We start from the raw sequence: 19,783 nt of genomic DNA, 5'->3' as shown, positions 1-19,783 counted from the left end.
AGAAAATTGATTTTCACCTTTGCTTGCAAAATTGTTTAATATTTATATTTAAAACAATTGCATAAAGTTCTAAATTTTTAGCCAAAGATGTCATCAGACTCGAAAGATCAAAGGAAAACATATTTCTTGCGAGTTGCAAGCTACCTACTTGGATTGAACATTGTGGAGGAGAAGCTGAAAAGCACAGAACCACTTGAGATATTTCTGGATTCCAACACAAATTTATTGGTGTTCTCTAGATCTGAACAGGTAACTTTTGAACTATCATTGTTCGTTTGTCGGTTTTTGAGCGTTTTTATTAGTAATGATGTGATTTTGACCAAGTTTCTTGCATTTTTGAAAACGGATCTCATTTTCGAGGAAATAAAAAAAATACTACCCGTAAATATAAGTTGGTTTAACAGTATTTACACTTGAAACATAATTCAAATAAATTCACGAAAGCTATGAAAAAATCAATTTTCTCTGAAATAGTTTTTATTAACGAGTTTTTCAGAAACTGGAGCTCTCGAACAAAATGAAATCATCTGCTCCGTCAGCCAACGTCTTTCGTGTTGTATTCTACAAAACTCAGTCTGTCCCTTTAAATAATGATAATTTCAAAAGTGTCGTCAATGTGATATCAGCAAATGGAACCCTGAATCACGTTTTCTTGAAATCCGTCCAAAATGTGAGTTTTCAGTTTTTACATCAGGAAATTTCAAATTTCAGGTATTTGGAAAAGAATTGACAGAAGGGAACAACATGCAATTAATTGCAGCAGTCAATGAACTAGAAGAGAGTTTATTGGCTACTGTAGAGATGAGTGGAGGTAGGATACATTTTCACGATTAAGAAATATTTAATTATAAGTCTCGGTTTGTGTTTTGAGTTTGTAGCCAAAACAATCTACAATCAAGACCAATCAGCGGTTCGCTCGGCCTTCATTTGAACCAACCGAACAGAATGTGCGAAGTCACTGATTGGTTCAAAAGAGAGCGAGGCTTTTCATTTTGAAAGACATTCAATCAGGGAAATTAGCGAAAATTAGAAAATCGCAAATTTTAATTTTAGATTTCCCAGTCTTTTCCCAGCTTATCCCAGTTTAAAGTAAAATCTCCACTGAATGTACATCACATTTAATTCTGAAAATATTTGAGGTGGTTCATTGCATGATGAGATCAGAAGTTGGAAAGGACAAACAGGAAAACCTGCAAATGATTATAATGAAGCATTCAAACAACTACAACTTTTAGTCGAAACAATGGAAGAAAGAAGTATTGATGAACTCTCAGAACTTGTTGAATGTTTTGAAGATACTTGTGATGAATTATGGAATTGTGGAACACCATATCCACAAAATCGAATGAAAATGTTGATTGAATACGGAGCCTCGTATCTCTGTGAGACAATTACATTCAAAATTGATGACTCAGCCATTTGGAGAAATGATAAAGTTGCTGATCAGTTGAGATCAGCTATTGATGTCTGTGATCAAATGTTGATTATCGTGAGATTGTTAACTGCTCAGACTTGGAAAAGAAATGTTGAACACACTTGGGAAGGTGATGCAATGGAAATGAAGTTTCTCAATGGATTTAAAGGTGATAAATTTTTGAAAATTATTTATTTGTTTATTTTTCAGACCGGCTTGATGAAATTCTTTCCTTGAAATCACTTGGTGGACAGCTTGAAGAACTTCTGGAAGAAAGAGGTGTTCGAGAAGAAACTGAAAAAACTATTGAAACAGCTATGAGAGGAATGGCTCCCTTGGCTTATAATCCATTTACGGAACCAAATTGGAAATCCCGACTTCTTGTTTCTGAAAGATCAATTGAAGGCACTATTGACAGAACTCTGCCCATTCTAAAACAAAGATTGGCACCAGCTAATGGAGATTCTCAAAGTGTAAAAATGACAAAAAGTTGATTTAAAAAAATCATTCTTGGAATTTCAGATAGTTCTAAGCCTTGAAAAGCTCAAAAGTTTCCTGTGTCGATCGAATATTAAGGAAAAACTCCAGCATGAGCGAGAGATGTTTTTAAACCGTTTGGTATCCATGCTTTCACAGAAAAATCAGGAATTCAATGAAAAATCCTTACAAGTCGATGCAAAGAATTTTCAATTTTTGACTGAAGTTGCAGCTAGAATTGTTTGGATTCGGCAACAAACTAGCCAGGTTAGTTAGTTTTTTTTTTGAAAAGAAGTTATTGTGCTTTGAATTTTAAAAAAGGCGAAACCAAAACTATACACCATGATCTTTTCTATTTTTTTCAGATGGAAAGCATTCGATCTTTGAGCAAAATGATGCTCAATAATATATCCAACTATTCAGCTTTTGCTTCCAAATTGGACGAATTTATTGAAAAGTTGCAATACGCCGAAAAAGAATGTTTTGATGATTGGTGTCGTGAGACTGTCGGCTTGATTGATAATAAGAATGAAACAATAAACTTGGAGACAACTGGAAAGATTATGTATTTAGAAGCATCGAATAGAGAATTGAATGTTAATTATTCGGATCGATTACTCAGATTATTGAAGGAAGTGAGACAATTGATCAGTTTGGGTTTTAATATTCCATCGAAAATTATGTCATGCGCAAATAATGGGGAGAAGTATTATCGATTTGGAGTAATTCTGAAACAAATTGCACATTTCTATAATACAATTGATCAACAGATGATTCCATCTCAGCAGGTACAAATTTAAAGATTTCATTCTGAATAGTACAGATTTTCAGTCCCTAATGCTCGAAGAAGCTATCGCTTTTGAAAAACTTGTGATCCCACGAAAAGATGCTTCAAATAGTGCTTCAAAAGTAACATGGAATGATCCAAAACAATTGGAAGAGTTTATAGTTCAACTACAATCCGCTGAACAAAAACTATCAAATCGGAACAGAAGACTCCGTAATGTCCATATGGAATTGATTGAAATGGTTGAAAAATTAATGGATTTGAATATTGTAAAACAGAATAATGAATGGAAGGAAATTATTTTGAAGATACGATCCAAAATGAAAGAAGAAGAAATTGTGCATGGAGCCGTGAAGAATAATATGAAACCTTGGCTTATTCACTGGGATTTTCAACTTTATAAGGTAAATTTTAAATGTTAAAAATGTAGGGTATTAGACAAAATAAGCTAAATCCGCGGTTTGAGCTCTAACGTCCAAGTTTCAGGCTCTTTTAATCCAATATGAGTGGGGAATCGAAAGCATTCAGTCACAACTATCCACTATTTCGGTCAGCTTGGTTTTTGCGTATGTTTCTTTATTCAGAGAATGAAAACAATTTTAAAGTTACAATATTCAGAGATCAAAAAATCCAGCTTCGTCCGACGATTGAAGAAATTCGTTCAAAATACTACAAGGAACTTTGCAGATTTTTACGAATTCCTGACAAATTCCGTGGAGTTCAGGAAGATGAAAATGTAAGAATAAACTTCACCATTTGAAATCTGAAACCAAAAATGAAATTTCAGTCAACAAAGTTTTACGCTCAAATGATTGAAAGAAGTATGCATTTGCTTCCAACAGTATACGAAAAAGCAGAACAATTGATGATGAAAGTGGAGACTTGTGATGCTATTTTTGTGGTTTGTTCTTTGAAATGGAACCTCTTAGTTTACAGTTTCAGGATTGGTTAGTGATATCTCAAGTGGATTTGGAAGAACTTATTGAAGAAAATCTAAAAACAGCAGCCGACTGGGAATCACAATTTAAGATTTTGAAGGGTAAAGCACGTGAGGCTGAGAGGTTACCACAGTAAGTATTATTTAGTTTGGTTGTGAGTGACTAAAAAGTCAAAATGTAATTTGATATTGATTGGAAAAAAGAGAAAAGAGAAAAATATAATTATCTCAAAGTAATTTCTAATACTTTATAATTGTTAAATTGTTTCAGTGAACTGAAATTTGAGTGTATTCTTGTGAGTACCGCTGGTGTTAAATCTGCGATTGAGGATGCAATACAACGACTTTATGATGCCCTTTCATGGACACTCAGGTAATACATTACAGTTATGGTAGCACAAGTTAAAATTAAAATTGTTTTAGGCATTCAATATCTACAACGTCACAATCAATAAGTACATTTTTAAGTCAAGCAATTGAAGTACTGAATACAGTACCACAATCAATTGATGAAATCGCTGAGGCTAATGCAAAACATGTGATCTTTGCTGAAAATAATCGTCGATTGAAAGAAGAATGGAAAGTAATGGAGGAACAGTTAACACTTCTAAGATCAGTTGCTGGAACAGGAATGGAACAAATTGATAATTTGGAACAGACATGGGACAGATTTGAGTTAATGTTGGATGGGCATCAATCAATGATAAAAGATCAAGTTGAAGTACTAAAGAGTAATGTAGAAACTTCTGTGAAGGGAATGAAAGATGAAGCTGAAAAGTTGAAGGCAAGATGGGAACAGTTTAAGCCAAGAAATGATGCATTACAAGGCGATCGAGAGGAAATGTTGAAGGCTATTCAATTTATTAAAGAGAAAAGAGTTCAATGGCAACAGCTCAGTGATGGGAGAGAGAAAATTGAGTGGGTTATAGAAAGCGGAATTGTCTTGAATATTTTTACTGAACGCAGTGAAAGCAAAGCAGCATCAGTTTGATTTTCGAATCTGAATTAGGCTTTGGAAGTTTTTTAAAATGGAACTAACAAATATTGATTTTCCTTGTAAATTGGATTTTTAAAAAATATAGGTAAAATTCACTTCTACCATCAATAAACTTTTGACATTTATTGGTGACTCGGTTTTGAAATAGAGGTGAAGAGCCAGTGAGGAAATTTTTAAAGCTAATCCAATTGTGCGGGAATGATCAAAAACAATTGTAAAAATGTCAAAAATTATAACGTTACGAAAAATTAATAAGTTTTGAAGTCGACTAAGTTAATTCTGTATTTATATTACAACGTAGGGACTTTAATATTTCAGGAATTCTATATTCAGGAAAAAATTCAATTTAGAATGTATTTTTGATAAAATCTACACTGGTGTTTAAAAAGTAAAAAATATCCTATTGCTTCAGAAAAGAGTGCGGCCAATTTGGGCTTGAACCTCCAAAAATGGACATAATCGATGAAATAGATGAGGATATCAAGCAGTTTGAAGATAATTGGCTTATTTATGAAATGTTCAACAATGAGTTGGATACAATGTCACAAGAAGAATGGATTGTATTCCGAAGTAAAACTTACCTTTTCGATGAATTCTTACAAAAATGGATGGAAAAGCTCAAAGGAACGGGATCACAGACACATATGAGTGTTCGATTAATGAAGGATGTTGAGCATTTTAAAGAAGTTAGCAGTGCTCTTAAATTCTGTAGAGGAGATGTTCTCAGTGCTGATCATTGGCATGAAATGTTCCGGTTCTTGGGGTTGCCGAGGTAATTTTTCAAAAAAATAAAGGAAGTGAAACTAAAAGCTTCAAAATTTGTAGAGGAACCACAATTGAAAAGTTGAAATTCGCGGATCTTTTGTCAGTTTCCAAGAATATTATTGAAAATACGGATCAATTGAAGCAGCTGAACTCTCGTGCTCAAGGAGAAGTTGCGATTCGAGATGCAATACAAGAGTTGACATTATGGGCGGCACAAACTGAATTTACTTTGGCAGACTATAAGCATTCAAATGGGCAAAATTTGAAAATTATTAAAGAATGGAAGGAATCCATCAACTCGGTGAGAAACGTTCATAACTTTGTTTGCTAAAATTTCAATATTAATTCGAGTTTCTTCATTGTAAATAAAATTAGGAAAATAGTGATTTTGTTTTAAATTACTTGGAATATTCTCATATACTGAAATTTCAAAAATCAAGCAAAAACCTAAACGGCTGAAAACATTTATCTTCAAAATCGGGATTTTTCCATTCTTGTTAATCTTTCTGTTTAATTTTTTCCAAAATCAGCAACCAAGCTCACAATTGAACCAATAAGTTACTTCGAACTTTGCACTCCCTCCCATTGGTTTAGAAATGGGCAAATAGTTGATTGGTGTTGCAGTTCTCTTTTTTTTTTTGAAAACCGCAGTTGAAAATTAACTTTTCTTTTTCTTCTTCTTCATTTTTTTAAAAACCTAGAAGACAAATAATTTTTCCTCAACATGCTACTTTCATTTCAGTTAAAAGACAGTCAAGCTTTGCTTCAATCATTAAAATCGTCTCCATATTATTCCCAATTCACTGATAAAACTGCCGTTTGGGAGACCCGTCTCGCGGATTTGGACGTATTTTTGGCACAAATGAACGAGATTCAAAGGAAGTGGATCTACTTAGAACCCATTTTTGGACGAGGAGCACTTCCATCAGAAGCTTCCCGATTTTCGAGAGTTGACTCCGAATATCGTGCTATTTTAAATGGTATGTACGCAACATTTAGACTGATAATACAGAAATAGTGGTTTTTAGATGTCTCAAAAGATGCTCGCCTTGTTTCACTCTGTAGCAGACAATCTCTCAAAAAATCATTGGAACAGATTGTAGATCAACTTAACAGGTGCCAGAAAGCATTGAATCAGTTTTTAGAAGTTTGTTTTTATTAGATAAAATAAAAATTAAAAATTATTCAATTCCAGCAAAAGCGAACAGCGTTCCCTCGATTTTATTTCATTGGAGATGACGATCTTCTTGAGATTCTTGGACAATCTACAAATCCACAAGTAATTCAAACTCATATGAAAAAGTTGTTTCAAGGAATCAACCGAGTTCAATTTTCATCAACTGGCGAGACAATTATCTCAATGGTTTCATCTGAAGGTGAAACTGTTCCTCTTTCAAAAGCCGTTCGAATCGTTCCACAAGTTGAATCTTGGCTTCAAGAGTTGTCTGATGAGATGAGAAGAACTTTGAAAGATTTGACAGCTCAAGCAGTAGCAGATGCTCAGCCATCTCTTGCAAAGTATCCATCACAAGTTTTGTGTTTAGCAGAGGAAGTCAAGTTCAGTGCCAGTATTGAAAATGTAGGTTAATTGACTTCTCTTGGCTTAGAAACAAGTTATAGCTCGATATTAAAAAATTTTAAATGTTATGAGAATTTTTTTTGATATTTCAGAATTTGAATGGCTCATCGGACTTGAACTCTTTCAAATCCCAACTTCTTGAAAAGCTAAAAGCATATACAAACATGAAAGTGGATGATAAAGTATCTGATTTGAAGCTGAAATCTCTTATTCTGGATCTTATTCATCATATTGATGTCGTAGATCAATTACTCACAAATCAGGCAAAATCAATCAATAGTTGGACATGGCAAAGACAGCTTCGATTCTATTTAGTTAATGGCGGAATTGTGTTGAGACAAGTTTCCAGTGAATTTGAATACACTTATGAATATCAGGGAAATTATGCCAAACTGGTACATACTCCATTGACAGATAAATGTTATTTAACTTTAACGCAGGGTAGGTTTACACTTCATCGCCTATTAAAACACTTTATAAGTTATAGCAATGTACATGGGCCTTGGAGGAAATCCATATGGGCCCGCCGGTACTGGAAAGACCGAATCCGTGAAAGCATTGGCTGCATTAATGGGAAGACAAGTGTTGGTATTTAATTGTGATGAAGGAATTGATGTTACCTCAATGGGAAGAATATTCACGGGAATTGTTGAATGTGGTGCATGGGGATGTTTTGATGAATTTAATCGCTTGGATTCGGTGAGCTTTTACTTGTTGAATTATTCAAGCAGTGTCAGAAAATTAAAAAGTGTAGAAAAATAACGTCACAACTGTAATAAAATACATAAAATCATGTTCCTTAATACAGTTGTGACGTCATATATGTATTTAAATACATGTTTCGACATTACTTGAATAAACCCATTAATTCCTTGAAGATTTTTTTTTGTATTTCAGAAAAGTAATTCAAATTATTCAAGAAATTATCACAATTTAATGCTCACCACAATTCTATATTTTAGACTGTCCTGTCCGCCGTTTCAATGCAAATTCAAACAATCCAAGGAGCCATAAAATCACGTGCAGGATCATGCACATTTGGCGGAAAAAATGTGCAAGTTAACCCAAATAGTGCAATATTTGTAACTCTTAACCCAGCTGGAAAGGGTTACGGTGGCCGACAAAAGATGCCTGACAATTTGAAACAACTGTTCAGAGCTGTAGTTATGGGAAAACCTGATAATGAATTGATTTCTTCAACGATTCTTTACTCTGAAGGATTTGTGGATGCAACAGCTTTGGCAAGAAAAATTGTTTCAGGTAGGAAGGCATCTTATTATATTTCAATACGTTCATAAACATGTATTCAGTATTCCAACTTTCCCGCCAAATGCTCTCAAAACAACAACATTATGATTGGGGTCTTCGTGCTCTGAAAGTGGTACTTGGTGGATGTGGAGCACTGAGAAGAACTCAAACTAACAAGAACGAGACGGATTTGGTGGTTCAAGCTCTTTTGTTGAATACACTTTCAAAGCTGACGTTCTCAGATTCTGAACGATTTAATTCACTTATTGATGACATTTTCTCAAATGTTACAAAGGAAATGACAAAGTTTGAAGAACTTGTGGAACCACTGGGTGTAGCTGCACAAGAGATGGGAATTAAATTAGGAGACAAACAAATGGAAAAGGTATTTCAGGTTAGTTGATATACTCAAGATAAGCAAATTATTCACAAGCTGTCCATTTTTGCCCAGAAAAAACTTGGTTCCTAACAAGTGAAATGCCAAAACAAGAATGTGATTCCAAATGTATGGGACGCATTTTAATAACTTAAAAATTCGAAATTTCAGTTGTATGAACAAATGCGTCAACGAATTGGTGTTGTGGTTGTTGGAGCAGCGGGAAGTGGGAAATCAACAATTTGGAAAATTCTTCAAAGATCTCTAATTTTGACTAAAAAACCTCTGAAAGTGACCCAATTTAATCCAAAAGCAGTGAATAGAAGCAAGTTACTGGGGAATATGGATATGGATACACGTGAATGGTCTGATGGTATTATAACAATGGCTGCAAGAGAAGTAACAAAAGATACAAGTGTACATCATTGGATTGTATGTGATGGAGATATTGATCCTGAATGGGTTGAAGCTCTTAATTCAGTTCTTGATGATAATCGATTGGTGAGTTATTTTGAAAACAATGAAAGTGAATAATAACAAGAATTACAGTTAACAATGCCATCGGGAGAAAGAATTCAATTTGGTTCCAATGTTAATTTCCTTTTTGAAACTGATTCTTTACAATTTGCATCACCAGCAACAGTATCACGAATGGGAATGATTTATATCAGGTAAGGTGTTTTCCAGTAAGTTAGCGACTTCAAGCTGAAATATAAAAGCAGGGAAAGTTTTTATTATTTTCACATACATATATAGATAATCGGAATCAGGGGAAAAATTGAAGTCATTTAAAAGTATTTCCCAGATTTCGGTACTCCATCTTTAAGCCAAAAATATTCCTAACGTGTTACATGGGAAATCCTTGAGATGTTTAATTTTCAGCGAAGAAGATGTAACTCCAAAAGATATAGTCGCCAGTTGGTTGGTCAAAACAACAGAAGATCTTCATGCAGATATGCCATCTTGGATAGAAGAACATTTTTGGAGATGCTTAAAATGGGTCAGATCACATAAAATTTCTGGAATCACTAGTTTTGCTATCCTTAAAAATGGGTTAACTCATCTGAAAGCTAGCAAGACAAAAACCCAATTCCTAGTACTTCTGTTCAATGGATTCTTGCCTACCGTTACACCAGAAAATCGACAAGAATTTGCGAAAGGTGTTGTATTTCAAGGAATGTCTGTTCCCGATCCGAAAAATATATGTTACGATGAAAGAATCGATGGAATTATGTCATATACAGATGATGTTTCACAAAATGTCACGAAAGAAGAAGTGGAGAGGGAAGATCTGAGACCATTTGTACAGACTGCCGATACTCAAAGATATTCAGATATTGTGAGTTTCTAAAAAAATTGAATTTGGAAATTTGAAAATTTTCAATTTCCAGATTGGTTCATGGCTTCAATCGGGAAATCGTGAAAGTTTCCTGATAACGGGAACAACTGGATGTGGAAAACAACAGCTTCTGAAGCATTGCTTCCAGAATGACCCAGAAAGCCAGTTAGCAAGCCTATATTGCTCTGCTCAATCAAGTTCCTCTCATTTGCTTCAATTAATTCAACAGAACTGTGTACAAGCAAGTAATCCAACCGGAAGGGTTTGGAGACCAAAGGATCGCCCAAATATGATATTGTTCTTGAAAGGAATTAATCTACCTGCACCAGATAAGGTAAGTAGTACAAAAATAAAGCATGGCAACTTCCAAGCAAATTCCAAGCTCCAAGCAAGTCCAAGCAAATTCTGGAAAAATTTGAAAAAAAAACGTGAAACAAACTCAATTTGAATATTTTACCAGGAGGGACGAAAATTAAAAAACAAATTGTTAGGCGAATAATTTATTTTGAATCTAACATTTTTTTAAACAACAATTCTAACTTTTAAAAAACCATTTTTGAAATATCAAAGAAATATTTACCTAAAAATTTGGCCCCGAATTTTCGTCCTAAGGTGAATCCTATCTTTTATTAAGTTCCGTTCCATTCTGCATTTTTTTTGTTTATTTGCACTCGAATTTTTAAAGAAAGAACCTCCTCAAATTAATTGTTAAAAATATAAACTTTCAATGTTTTCAGTACGGAACAAATGAACTGCTTGCCTTGCTTCAACAACTTCTAACCTATCAAGGATTCTTTGATCATAATCTTGAATGGGTTTCCATAGAGAACATCCAATTTGTTGGATCCATGAACCCAATAGGTGATGGTGCAGCAGTATCAATATCCAATCGATTATTTTCACTTCTTCGATGTGTTTCATTGAATACAACTGATTCTTCTCAACTGACATCAATCTATCGCACATACTTGACACCAATTCTTGAAGAAGTTGGAGAACGAAATTCGGAAATAATAGCAAACAGAATGGTTGATATTTACAACAAAGTTCAATCCAATTTTCGTCCAACTGATAGTGTTGTGTTTTTATTTTCACCTCGAGATCTCACCAATTGGGTTGTTTCTCTTCTACGACACGAGCTTGATCAAGGAAAGTTGGAAGCTGTCATTTGTTTCGAAGCTCGACGAATTTTCGCAGATAGACTCCCGACGGAAAATGATAAACTTAAATTTGAAGAGATTCTGAGAAATGTTATACCAATTTCACAGGCGAATGGTGAGTTTTTGGAATCCTAAAGAAACAACAATTTTTAAATTTATAAATACCAATACAATGGGGTTAGCTTTAATTCTAAAAACCTACATAGAAACCAAAATTGAAATCAATCAAAAATTATAGAAACGGTAATTTTTAAAGAAAAGGTGTATGTCACGACTGGAACAGTAGTCCCTGGTGAGAGCAATACAGGACTTCCTCTCACACCAATTAACATGTCAGATTTCAATCAGTTGCTTGCGAAATCCATTAATCGATTTGGTAAGTTTTTTGGTTTTTTTACAACTAGTTTTCTAATTAATGTTTTCAGCTTTTGAAATTGCCAACTTTAATTGTCCTCTGACAAGTCAGCTTGCATTCTTCTGTGCCTGTATCGATAGAGTCTTGACGGGGCCTGGAGGACATCTATTCTTACCTGGAAGACCTGGATTTGGAAGAAGAGATTCTGTCAGATTAGTGGCTCATATGCACAATATTCAGGTGTTCTCCCCGCCTGTCACAGCCAATTTTTCAGCGAAACAGTTTGATAATGAGTTGAAAAATGTAAAATATATTTTGATGGTGAAGATTATGATACATAAATTTTTAGGCAATAACCCAAGCAGTCACAAACAATGAACACGTAGTTCTAATTCTTGAAGATCATCAATTACGGAAAAATATATTCCTTCAAGCAATAAATTCCCTACTTGCAAGTGGAAATGTACCTGGACTGTTCACTCAACAAGAGCTTGATGGCCTAGTTGCACTTGTATCGGAAGCAGCCAATCAGGCTTCGTTCACAGGAGCACTTCAACAGTTTTTGGCTCATCGTAAGTCTGAATTATCTCAAATGAGAGCTTAATTTTAGGCGGAGTAGCGCTAGTGGGGAAATTGTTAAAAAAGCGCTACTTTGGTGCTAGAATGGCTAAACAATGTTAAACTAAACACTTTCAAACTTTTTTAAATTCACAGTCGAGAATCCTCACTGGCTCTACTCCCGCTCAAAACATTCAGTAATCGAAACAACATATAATTTTAGGAATTCGAAGCTTGGTTCATGTGGTTCTTATTCTTGAAGTTGAAGCCAATGATTTCAAAATCAATATCACAGAAAATCCTGCCATTTTAAAGCATTGCAACGTCATTTTTGCGGATAGATTTGACAGAAATAGTCTTGTAGAGGTATTTGGATTCCTATGAAACTTTTCACAATGTTTATTCAGATTCCAAAAATCCAAATGGAAAGTCAAGGAATCACAACAACTGATGCAATACTTACTGGATTTAACGATGTCCTTGTCAATTTACCTGAACATTTATCAATTCAACCAATCAAATATCGGCAGTTCGTTGAAAATTTCTTTCAACTGCTTGGGTACAAAAGATTAACTCTTTCTGTTAGATTGGAGAGGCTTAAGGTATTAATATTTTCTGTTAGGTATTGCTTCCTTTTGCTAAATTCAAAATCTGCTGAAAATTTTGAATCTCCTAGGGTGGTGTTTCAAAATTGAACGAAGCTCGAGATGAAGTTGCAAAAATGCAGAAAAAAGCTGGAAAGAAAAGTAAATTATTAGCTGAAAAACAAGCAGAAGCTGATGAAGCATTGAAGGCAATCACAGAGAGTATGAGCGTGAGTTACCTAGAGGGTACACTACTATTCGAAGATTATTAATTTAGGGAGCAGAAGATCAAAAGTTATCAATGGAGCAATTGAAAGCAGCAACTGAAAAGGAAAATGTTAGAATTGAGGAACAGAAGGCAAAAATCGATGAGCAGCTCAAAGAAGTTCAGCCCCTAATTGATGTTAGTTCGAGGTTTTCTGAAAGTTTTATACAATTGCAATATTCCAGGAAGCTCGACGAGCCGTTGGTTCTATAAAATCCGAGTCGTTGAGTGAAATTCGAAGTCTTCGTGCTCCACCAGAAGCCGTCCGTGATATTCTTCAAGCTGTCCTGTTGTTTATGGGAATTCTTGATACTTCTTGGGAAGCAATGAGAAAGTATGGTGTTTTCCGTCTTTTTGTAGTACACAAACAATATAAAAAATTCCAGATTTCTTTCAAAAAGTGGAGTGAAGGATGATATAATGAATTTTGATGCAAATCGGATAACTAACGAAATTCACAAAAAAGTTACAGCACTGGTTAAGCAGAAATCAAATTCTTTCGAAGAAGCAGTGAGTGTTTTGAGAGCATTAACCATCAGAACATCTAAATTTAGAATGCAAAACGAGCTTCAGCGGCAGCTGCACCACTGGCTGCTTGGGTGAAGGCTAATCTGGAATATTCGAAAATTTTAGAGAAAATTGCACCATTGGAAGGAGAAAAAAATAAACTTGTTAAGTGAGTTTTTAATAGTGATATACTCTAACAATATCGGTGGTCAATTGTAAAAATCTAAATATTCATTAAAAGTTAATTACCGTATTTCCTCTATTAGTCTTGCATGCAAGACTAATTTTCGATTGACCCGTAGGGGTGCAAGACTATTAGAGGCTGCAAGACTAATTTTCGAAGATCCAATAGCTTTATAAAATTGGCCATTTATCGTCAAAAATTCGACTTGAAACAGTCTAAATCATGCAAAATACATACTTTTCTATTGTTTTATCAATTATTTTATCACTTTAAAATTTAATTTAGCTATAAAATGGCGAAATTGTTGAAGTTTTCACAAAATACTGCTGGTCTGGCAAGAATAGGGGTGCAAGACTATTATCGTATGTTCTCTATTAGTCTTGCATGCAATACTAATAGAGGCTGCAAGGCTAATTTTCGATTGACCCGTAGGAGTGCAAGACTAATAGGGGTGCAAGACTAATAGAGGCTGCAAGACTAATAGAGGAAATACGATAATCTAAATTTTAATTATCTGTGAAGAAAACTATTTTATTCTTATTTTTAGAAATCTCAAAAAAGCGGAAAAACAAATGGAAAATTTATCCAAAGGTTTGCAAAGCGTTGACGAAGTTGTCGGGGAGTTGAAACGAAAATTCGAAGTTTTGATGAAAGAAGCAACACAGATTAAAGTTGATTTGGATAGAGAACAAGATACAATTCGAATTGCTGGAACACTTGTTGAAAGTCTATCAGGAGAGTTCGAGAGATGGAAAATACAAATCGAAACTTTCGGAGAGGAACAATCAAAGGTATGCCAATTTAAAGAATCAGTTTGTATTTGTAAAATATTTTCAGATGGAACTGTGCTCTCTAATAACATCAGCTTTTATAACTTATCTGGGAGGTTGTAGTGAGAAAGATAGAAAGTCTCTGCTAAAATCAATGTGTAAAATGTTCAATATGCCTCCAACCTTTAAACCATTGTCCTTTGCATCACTAGAGACTGAGCAGTTAAATTGGAAAACTAAAGGATTGCCAGCTGACCAATTGTCTCTTGAAAACGGATCTATATTGTTTACAAGTTGTCATGCACCTTTAATCATTGATCGATCTGGACAAGTTTCCTTGTTTTTATCAAAGTTTTTGGAAAAATCGGAGACCTTCAAAGCAGCTCAACCGGATTTAATGACCCAGATCGAGTTGGCGATTCGATTTGGAAAAACTATAATTATAGATGATATTGTTGAATTTGACTCTGCTCTAATACCAATTCTAAGAAAAGATTTATCATCTCAAGGACCTCGGCAAGTGATAAGTTTTGGTGGAAAGTCGATAGATTTCAATCCGGATTTCAAAATCTATTTCTGTACAAGAGATGAGAAAGTTGATATACGACCAAATTCATATGTTCAGTTGAATATTGTCAATTTTACAACTACAATCAGTGCATTATCAGCTCAACTTCTTGATGTTGCAATTCATTTGGAAAAACCAGAGCTTGAAGAACGATCAAGTAGTCTTTTAAGAGATGCTGAATTGAAAAAATTGGAGTTAGAAGGATTGGAACAATTGTTACTCCAACAATTGGCTTCATCACAAGGAAATTTGTTAGAGAACACAGCACTGCTTGATTCATTGAATAAATCAAAAGAAAGTGCAGAGATTATAACCAAGAGTATTGTTGAAAGTGAGCAACTGCACAAGGAGTTGACTACGGTAGGTATTCTAAAATTTCATGAAAAGATGAGATCTTTTTTTCAGCAAAAGGACATCTACGTACCATTGAGTTTATTCACTTCGAGTTTATTCTTCTCGTTTTCCAATCTTCAATTCCACAATCCAATGTACAATTATAGTGTGAACACTATAATGCACTTGTTCGGAAAGACAATTAAATCTTGTGAGGTATGAGCAATGTTTTGCTGTCTTAAAAAATGCAAATTTAAAAAATAACCATTTTTCAAAACCCCTATTTTCCTATTCTGGGTTATGTTTGAGTTTCCTCCGAAAGGAGAACTGCAAAACTAATTAGCGATTCGTTCCGCCCACTTTGGAGCCAATCGACAGTTTCAAACAAATTCACACACTCCATTTGATTAACTCATCTAAACTGGGCGAAAAATAATTGGAATTGCAGTTGTCTGCCTCTTCCTATATTAAATCCTGAAATTGCATTCTTGACAGAAATAAAAAATAAGGGCACGTTTTCGACATGGGGTGTCATTTAGAAGTTAATTCAAACAGAGAGGATATCCAAAATGAAAGAAATAACGATCTTAAAAGTGGAATTTTTAGATTTTTCAAAATTGTTTTTCTTTATTGTTATCTCTATTTTAATATGTGGAAGCAAACCCCACCTTTATTTCAATCCAATGTCAAAAAATGAAGCAAAACAATTTCCAGGACAAAAGTTCAACTCGTGTGGAAACCCTAGCCCGTCAAATGCAATTAACTGTTTTCTATCACATTTCCCGTGGAATATTCCGTCAAGATCGTCTCATGTTTGCCGTTGCATTCATTAATGCTACAATGCCAAAAATGTTTCAACCAAAAGAATGGGAACTATTCACAGGTGTTCTTGTGGATGAATCAACTGATTTGAGCGCACTTCGTGTCCAATGGATCTCTCCAGATCGTCTTCAATCTCTTGCCAGAATACGAACTCATTTACCCAGTTTATTCAATAATTTTCAAATTCAAGATGATGCCACGTGGAATGAATTCTCGAAAACTTTACAATGCGAGAATGCATTTCCCAAGAATGTTGAACTCAAAATGACTCATTTTCAAAAAGTTTTGTTCATTCAGGCGGTGAAGCCCGAAAGATTATATAACTGCTTGATGGATTTTGTTCTTAAAACACTTAGTAAGTTTCATTGATCTTTCTTTTTGAGCTGTTACTCAAAAAATGATGCTTTAAATCGATCCCGGAAAAAATTAAATAGCTATAGAGCTCTTTCGCTTACTATTAATTTTGATCTGAATTTTTCTCAGTTCATTTTTTAAACTAGTATCGCGCTCCTTGAAATTGCTCCAACGGTTTTGTTCGCAAACTTTTCATATTTTTAAGGTTTCTAGAAGCAGGCAAACGGAATGGAAGCTTTTCAGAAAATTCGAAAAAATTATTTTTAAAAACTTTGATCCAGTTGGAGGAGTAGAGTTAAAAGTTTTTCATGCGTATAAAAATGGACAACAACTTTCCAAAATCTCCAGACTTATAGACACCCGAAAATAAATAAAAAATCTTCAAAAATACACGGTTAGATCAATTTTACAGACGTCGAATGTAGTCGAGACTTTTCTTTTAAATCAAGGAGTAAATCTATAGTTAATCAAATTTTGTAAATTCCAGACATTCCCTCCATCAATCCTCCCGCCTTTGAGCTTAAACATATATTCCAAGAAAGTGAATCAACTGAACCTATTCTGTTCATTCTTGCCGATGGAGCAGATCCATCACAAGAACTTTCTGAATTTGCAAGTTCAATGAATGTACCGTACCACTCAATTTCAATGGGTCAAGGTCAAGAAATTGCTGCATACGAGGCAATCCGGGAGTCTGCATCAAAAGGAGAATGGCTATGTTTGAATAATTTACATTTAATGCTTCAAGCTGTTCCATCTATTTTCAAGGTGATTTTTAAAACACAACCGATTTCAATGTTTTTTCTTCGAAACCTAATTCAAAACCTAAACAAAAAGGAAATTCATCTAAATCAAAATAAATATTTATTCGAGTAGTTGGAATAACCAGCTTCCAAAATCTAAAATGTTTGTCTCTGGAAAGTTAATTTTCTATCTGTTTTTAACCTGAATTGAAGCTGAATTACTCCTTGCTCGGTCAGTCCTTGAAAAATGATAGGTCTAGGCTCGAACAATAATGAAAATGAATATTAATTTAGTAACTGACAATTATTTTTTAGCATCTGTCCCTCACAACTCCTCACGAGAACTTCCGTCTATGGCTCACCACAGAAGGAGATGCTCGGTTCCCATCAATGATGCTCCAGCAATCCCTTAAAATTACTTTTGAACCTCCACCAGGTGTTCGAAATAATCTTCTTCGGACCTATACACAAATCGATAGATCTACTAAAAATGTGATTACTTGCCAATCAATATTCGTGTTGGCATGGCTTCATGCATTACTTCAGGAGAGAAGAACATTCATCCCTCAAGGATGGACTAAATTTTATGAGTTTGGAGCCAGTGACGTCAGAGTTGCCAAGTCATTTGTCGAACAGTTGACTGCAAACAGTGAGATTTAAAAGTTTACTTGAAATTTCAAGGTTTTATTTTTCAGAGGCTGATTGGGAATTTGTGAGAGGAATTCTTAAATTTGTAATATACGGAGGTCGTATCGAAAATGATTTTGATTTTAAAGTATTGGATTCATATTTGAATGTTCTCTTTTGTGATGAAAAAATTAATGGAAGAGCTGGATCACAATTGGTGAAAGGGATTGATTTATTGGCTACTACTAATGTTCAGGTACACTTATATTTTGGTTTTTTTTGGGAACTGAGAGAATTTTAAGTTCAAGATTTTGACCATTTTATAGGAATATATTGGCCACATTTCTAAATCAGTTCCATCAGTTGATGAGCCTTATCTGTTTGGACTACCGGAAAATATTAAATATTCGTGGCAAATTGTTGAAGCTGATCGAACAATTTCATCTATTCGAACTCTTGGTAAGAAGATCAGATTACTCGGGGTTTGAAGGTGGAGCAGCGTGTGTGGAATTTTTTGCGTAATATTACAAAAACAGGCTCAATAAATACAATAAAAAAGAAGAGTAAAACATTTTTATGATTTTTTTAAATTTTTCAAAAGATAAAAAAGGCTGAAATGCTGTGGAATTCCCGCGTTTATTATCGCCGAAAAATGTATAAAAAATAATTTTTAAAAATTAAGAAAAAAGCAAATTCAAAAATAATTCATCCCTTTTGATTAATGGATATAGTCATGGAAATATTCGTCAAAAAATTAGAATTTTTTAAAAATTTTTACAGCTATATTCGGTATAGTGAGACCATTTTCTGTCATTTCGGGTATCCACTGACGCTACTCCGCATTCACAAAGTTTTTGAATGTTTTATTGAATTTATTACAAATTTGCACAAGTATTGAACTATTTCAGCACTCGGTGATACAAAGAACGCCTTGTCCGACCAATCAGATAAAATTTCACAAATAGTGTCGCTTTGGAAGAAGCTCTGCCAATCTGATGATCTACCAAAAAGAGAACTTCCGACAGCAATCCGATCTGCTGATCCGATTTCCGAAGTCCTTTGTCTGGAAACTATAAACGCTCTTTCTCTTATAAAACAACTTCATCGAAGCATTGGTCACGTGGCAAAATCGATGAAAACCCCTTCGTTGGCTTCTCCAGCCGTTCAGAAAACTATTCAATCACTTGTATTTCAACAGACACCTGATGAATGGGATAGCATGTGGGCGGGACCAAGTGATCCTGCAGATTATTTAAATGTTGTTGTTAAGAAGACACGTGGAACATTGCAGGTAACAGTTTTGAAAATAAAAAATAAAAAAACATGACTTTATTGCTGTCAACTTAAAGTTGGATTTTTCATTCTTTGGCAATATGATTTGTATTTCTTTTGTGGTATTTCAAATTTTAAAACAGTTTTGATTTTTTTAAAACTAAATCCCCATTCCCCATACTCCACATTTAAACAAACTTACAATTTACACAATAAATATACATTTCTTCAGCTGTTCGAATCGTCAAAATCATCTTCTCTGCTCTCATCCCCAATTGATTTTTCGGACTTGTTCTATCCAAACATCTTTTTAAATGCACTCCGTCAAACAACATCTCGTCAAATAAAAATTCCATTAGATCAACTGATCTTATCATCAGCATGGACTCCTTCTCAACTACCAGCTAAACAATGTGTTCAAGTTCAAGGGCTCTTGCTTCAAGGAGCAACGTTTGATTCATTTCTTCGTGAAACTACAGTATCCAGTGCTGCTTATTCTCAAGCTCCTATAGTTTTTCTTGCATGGACATCTGAAAGTTCTTCAACGATTACTGGAGAGCAGATTCAGGTACCAGTGTATAGTTCAAGTGAACGATCTGATTTGATATGCTCGGTTAATATGCCATGTCGTGGAGCCGATCAATGGAATATTGCAGCTGTTGCATTGTTTTTGAGATGATTTTAATTTTTTAACCGTGATAAAGTTTTAATAAATATTATTTGGAGATTGAGTGATTGTTTTATTAATTGATTAGAATATAT

The 19,783-nt window shown here is 34.4% G+C and overlaps 1 protein-coding gene and 1 non-coding gene across 2 annotated transcripts; one reads left to right on the top strand and one right to left on the bottom strand.

The window, feature by feature from the left end:
- Window positions 1-87: 87 nt before the first annotated feature.
- On the top strand, window positions 88-19,752 carry che-3 (Cytoplasmic dynein 2 heavy chain 1; the record flags this gene model as incomplete). Its single annotated transcript, NM_059820.4, has 48 exons — window positions 88-249; window positions 497-670; window positions 712-811; window positions 1,140-1,583; window positions 1,625-1,887; window positions 1,937-2,158; window positions 2,257-2,679; window positions 2,723-3,082; window positions 3,165-3,244; window positions 3,297-3,414; window positions 3,466-3,579; window positions 3,621-3,748; window positions 3,887-3,988; window positions 4,039-4,533; window positions 5,025-5,384; window positions 5,438-5,678; window positions 6,120-6,357; window positions 6,406-6,524; window positions 6,573-6,956; window positions 7,049-7,397; window positions 7,444-7,655; window positions 7,919-8,216; window positions 8,267-8,598; window positions 8,752-9,081; window positions 9,130-9,251; window positions 9,463-9,919; window positions 9,972-10,253; window positions 10,657-11,194; window positions 11,318-11,455; window positions 11,505-11,737; window positions 11,784-12,006; window positions 12,216-12,358; window positions 12,400-12,594; window positions 12,669-12,806; window positions 12,854-12,979; window positions 13,027-13,175; window positions 13,228-13,351; window positions 13,396-13,517; window positions 14,080-14,323; window positions 14,370-15,230; window positions 15,276-15,419; window positions 15,918-16,380; window positions 16,867-17,147; window positions 17,438-17,771; window positions 17,818-18,005; window positions 18,076-18,208; window positions 18,658-19,040; window positions 19,254-19,752. 48 exons carry the CDS (start codon window positions 88-90, stop codon window positions 19,698-19,700), a joined length of 12,516 nt encoding a protein of 4,171 aa, NP_492221.2. The 3' UTR covers window positions 19,701-19,752.
- Window positions 6,697-6,717, bottom strand: 21ur-14242. The gene has a single exon (NR_050291.1).
- Window positions 19,753-19,783: the final 31 nt, after the last annotated feature.

Source organism: Caenorhabditis elegans, chromosome I (genome assembly GCF_000002985.6).
Source record: "Caenorhabditis elegans chromosome I".
Taxonomy (NCBI): domain Eukaryota; kingdom Metazoa; phylum Nematoda; class Chromadorea; order Rhabditida; family Rhabditidae; genus Caenorhabditis; species Caenorhabditis elegans.
Note: the sequence above shows the minus strand (reverse complement) of the source record. Positions and strands in the feature narration are given on the sequence as shown.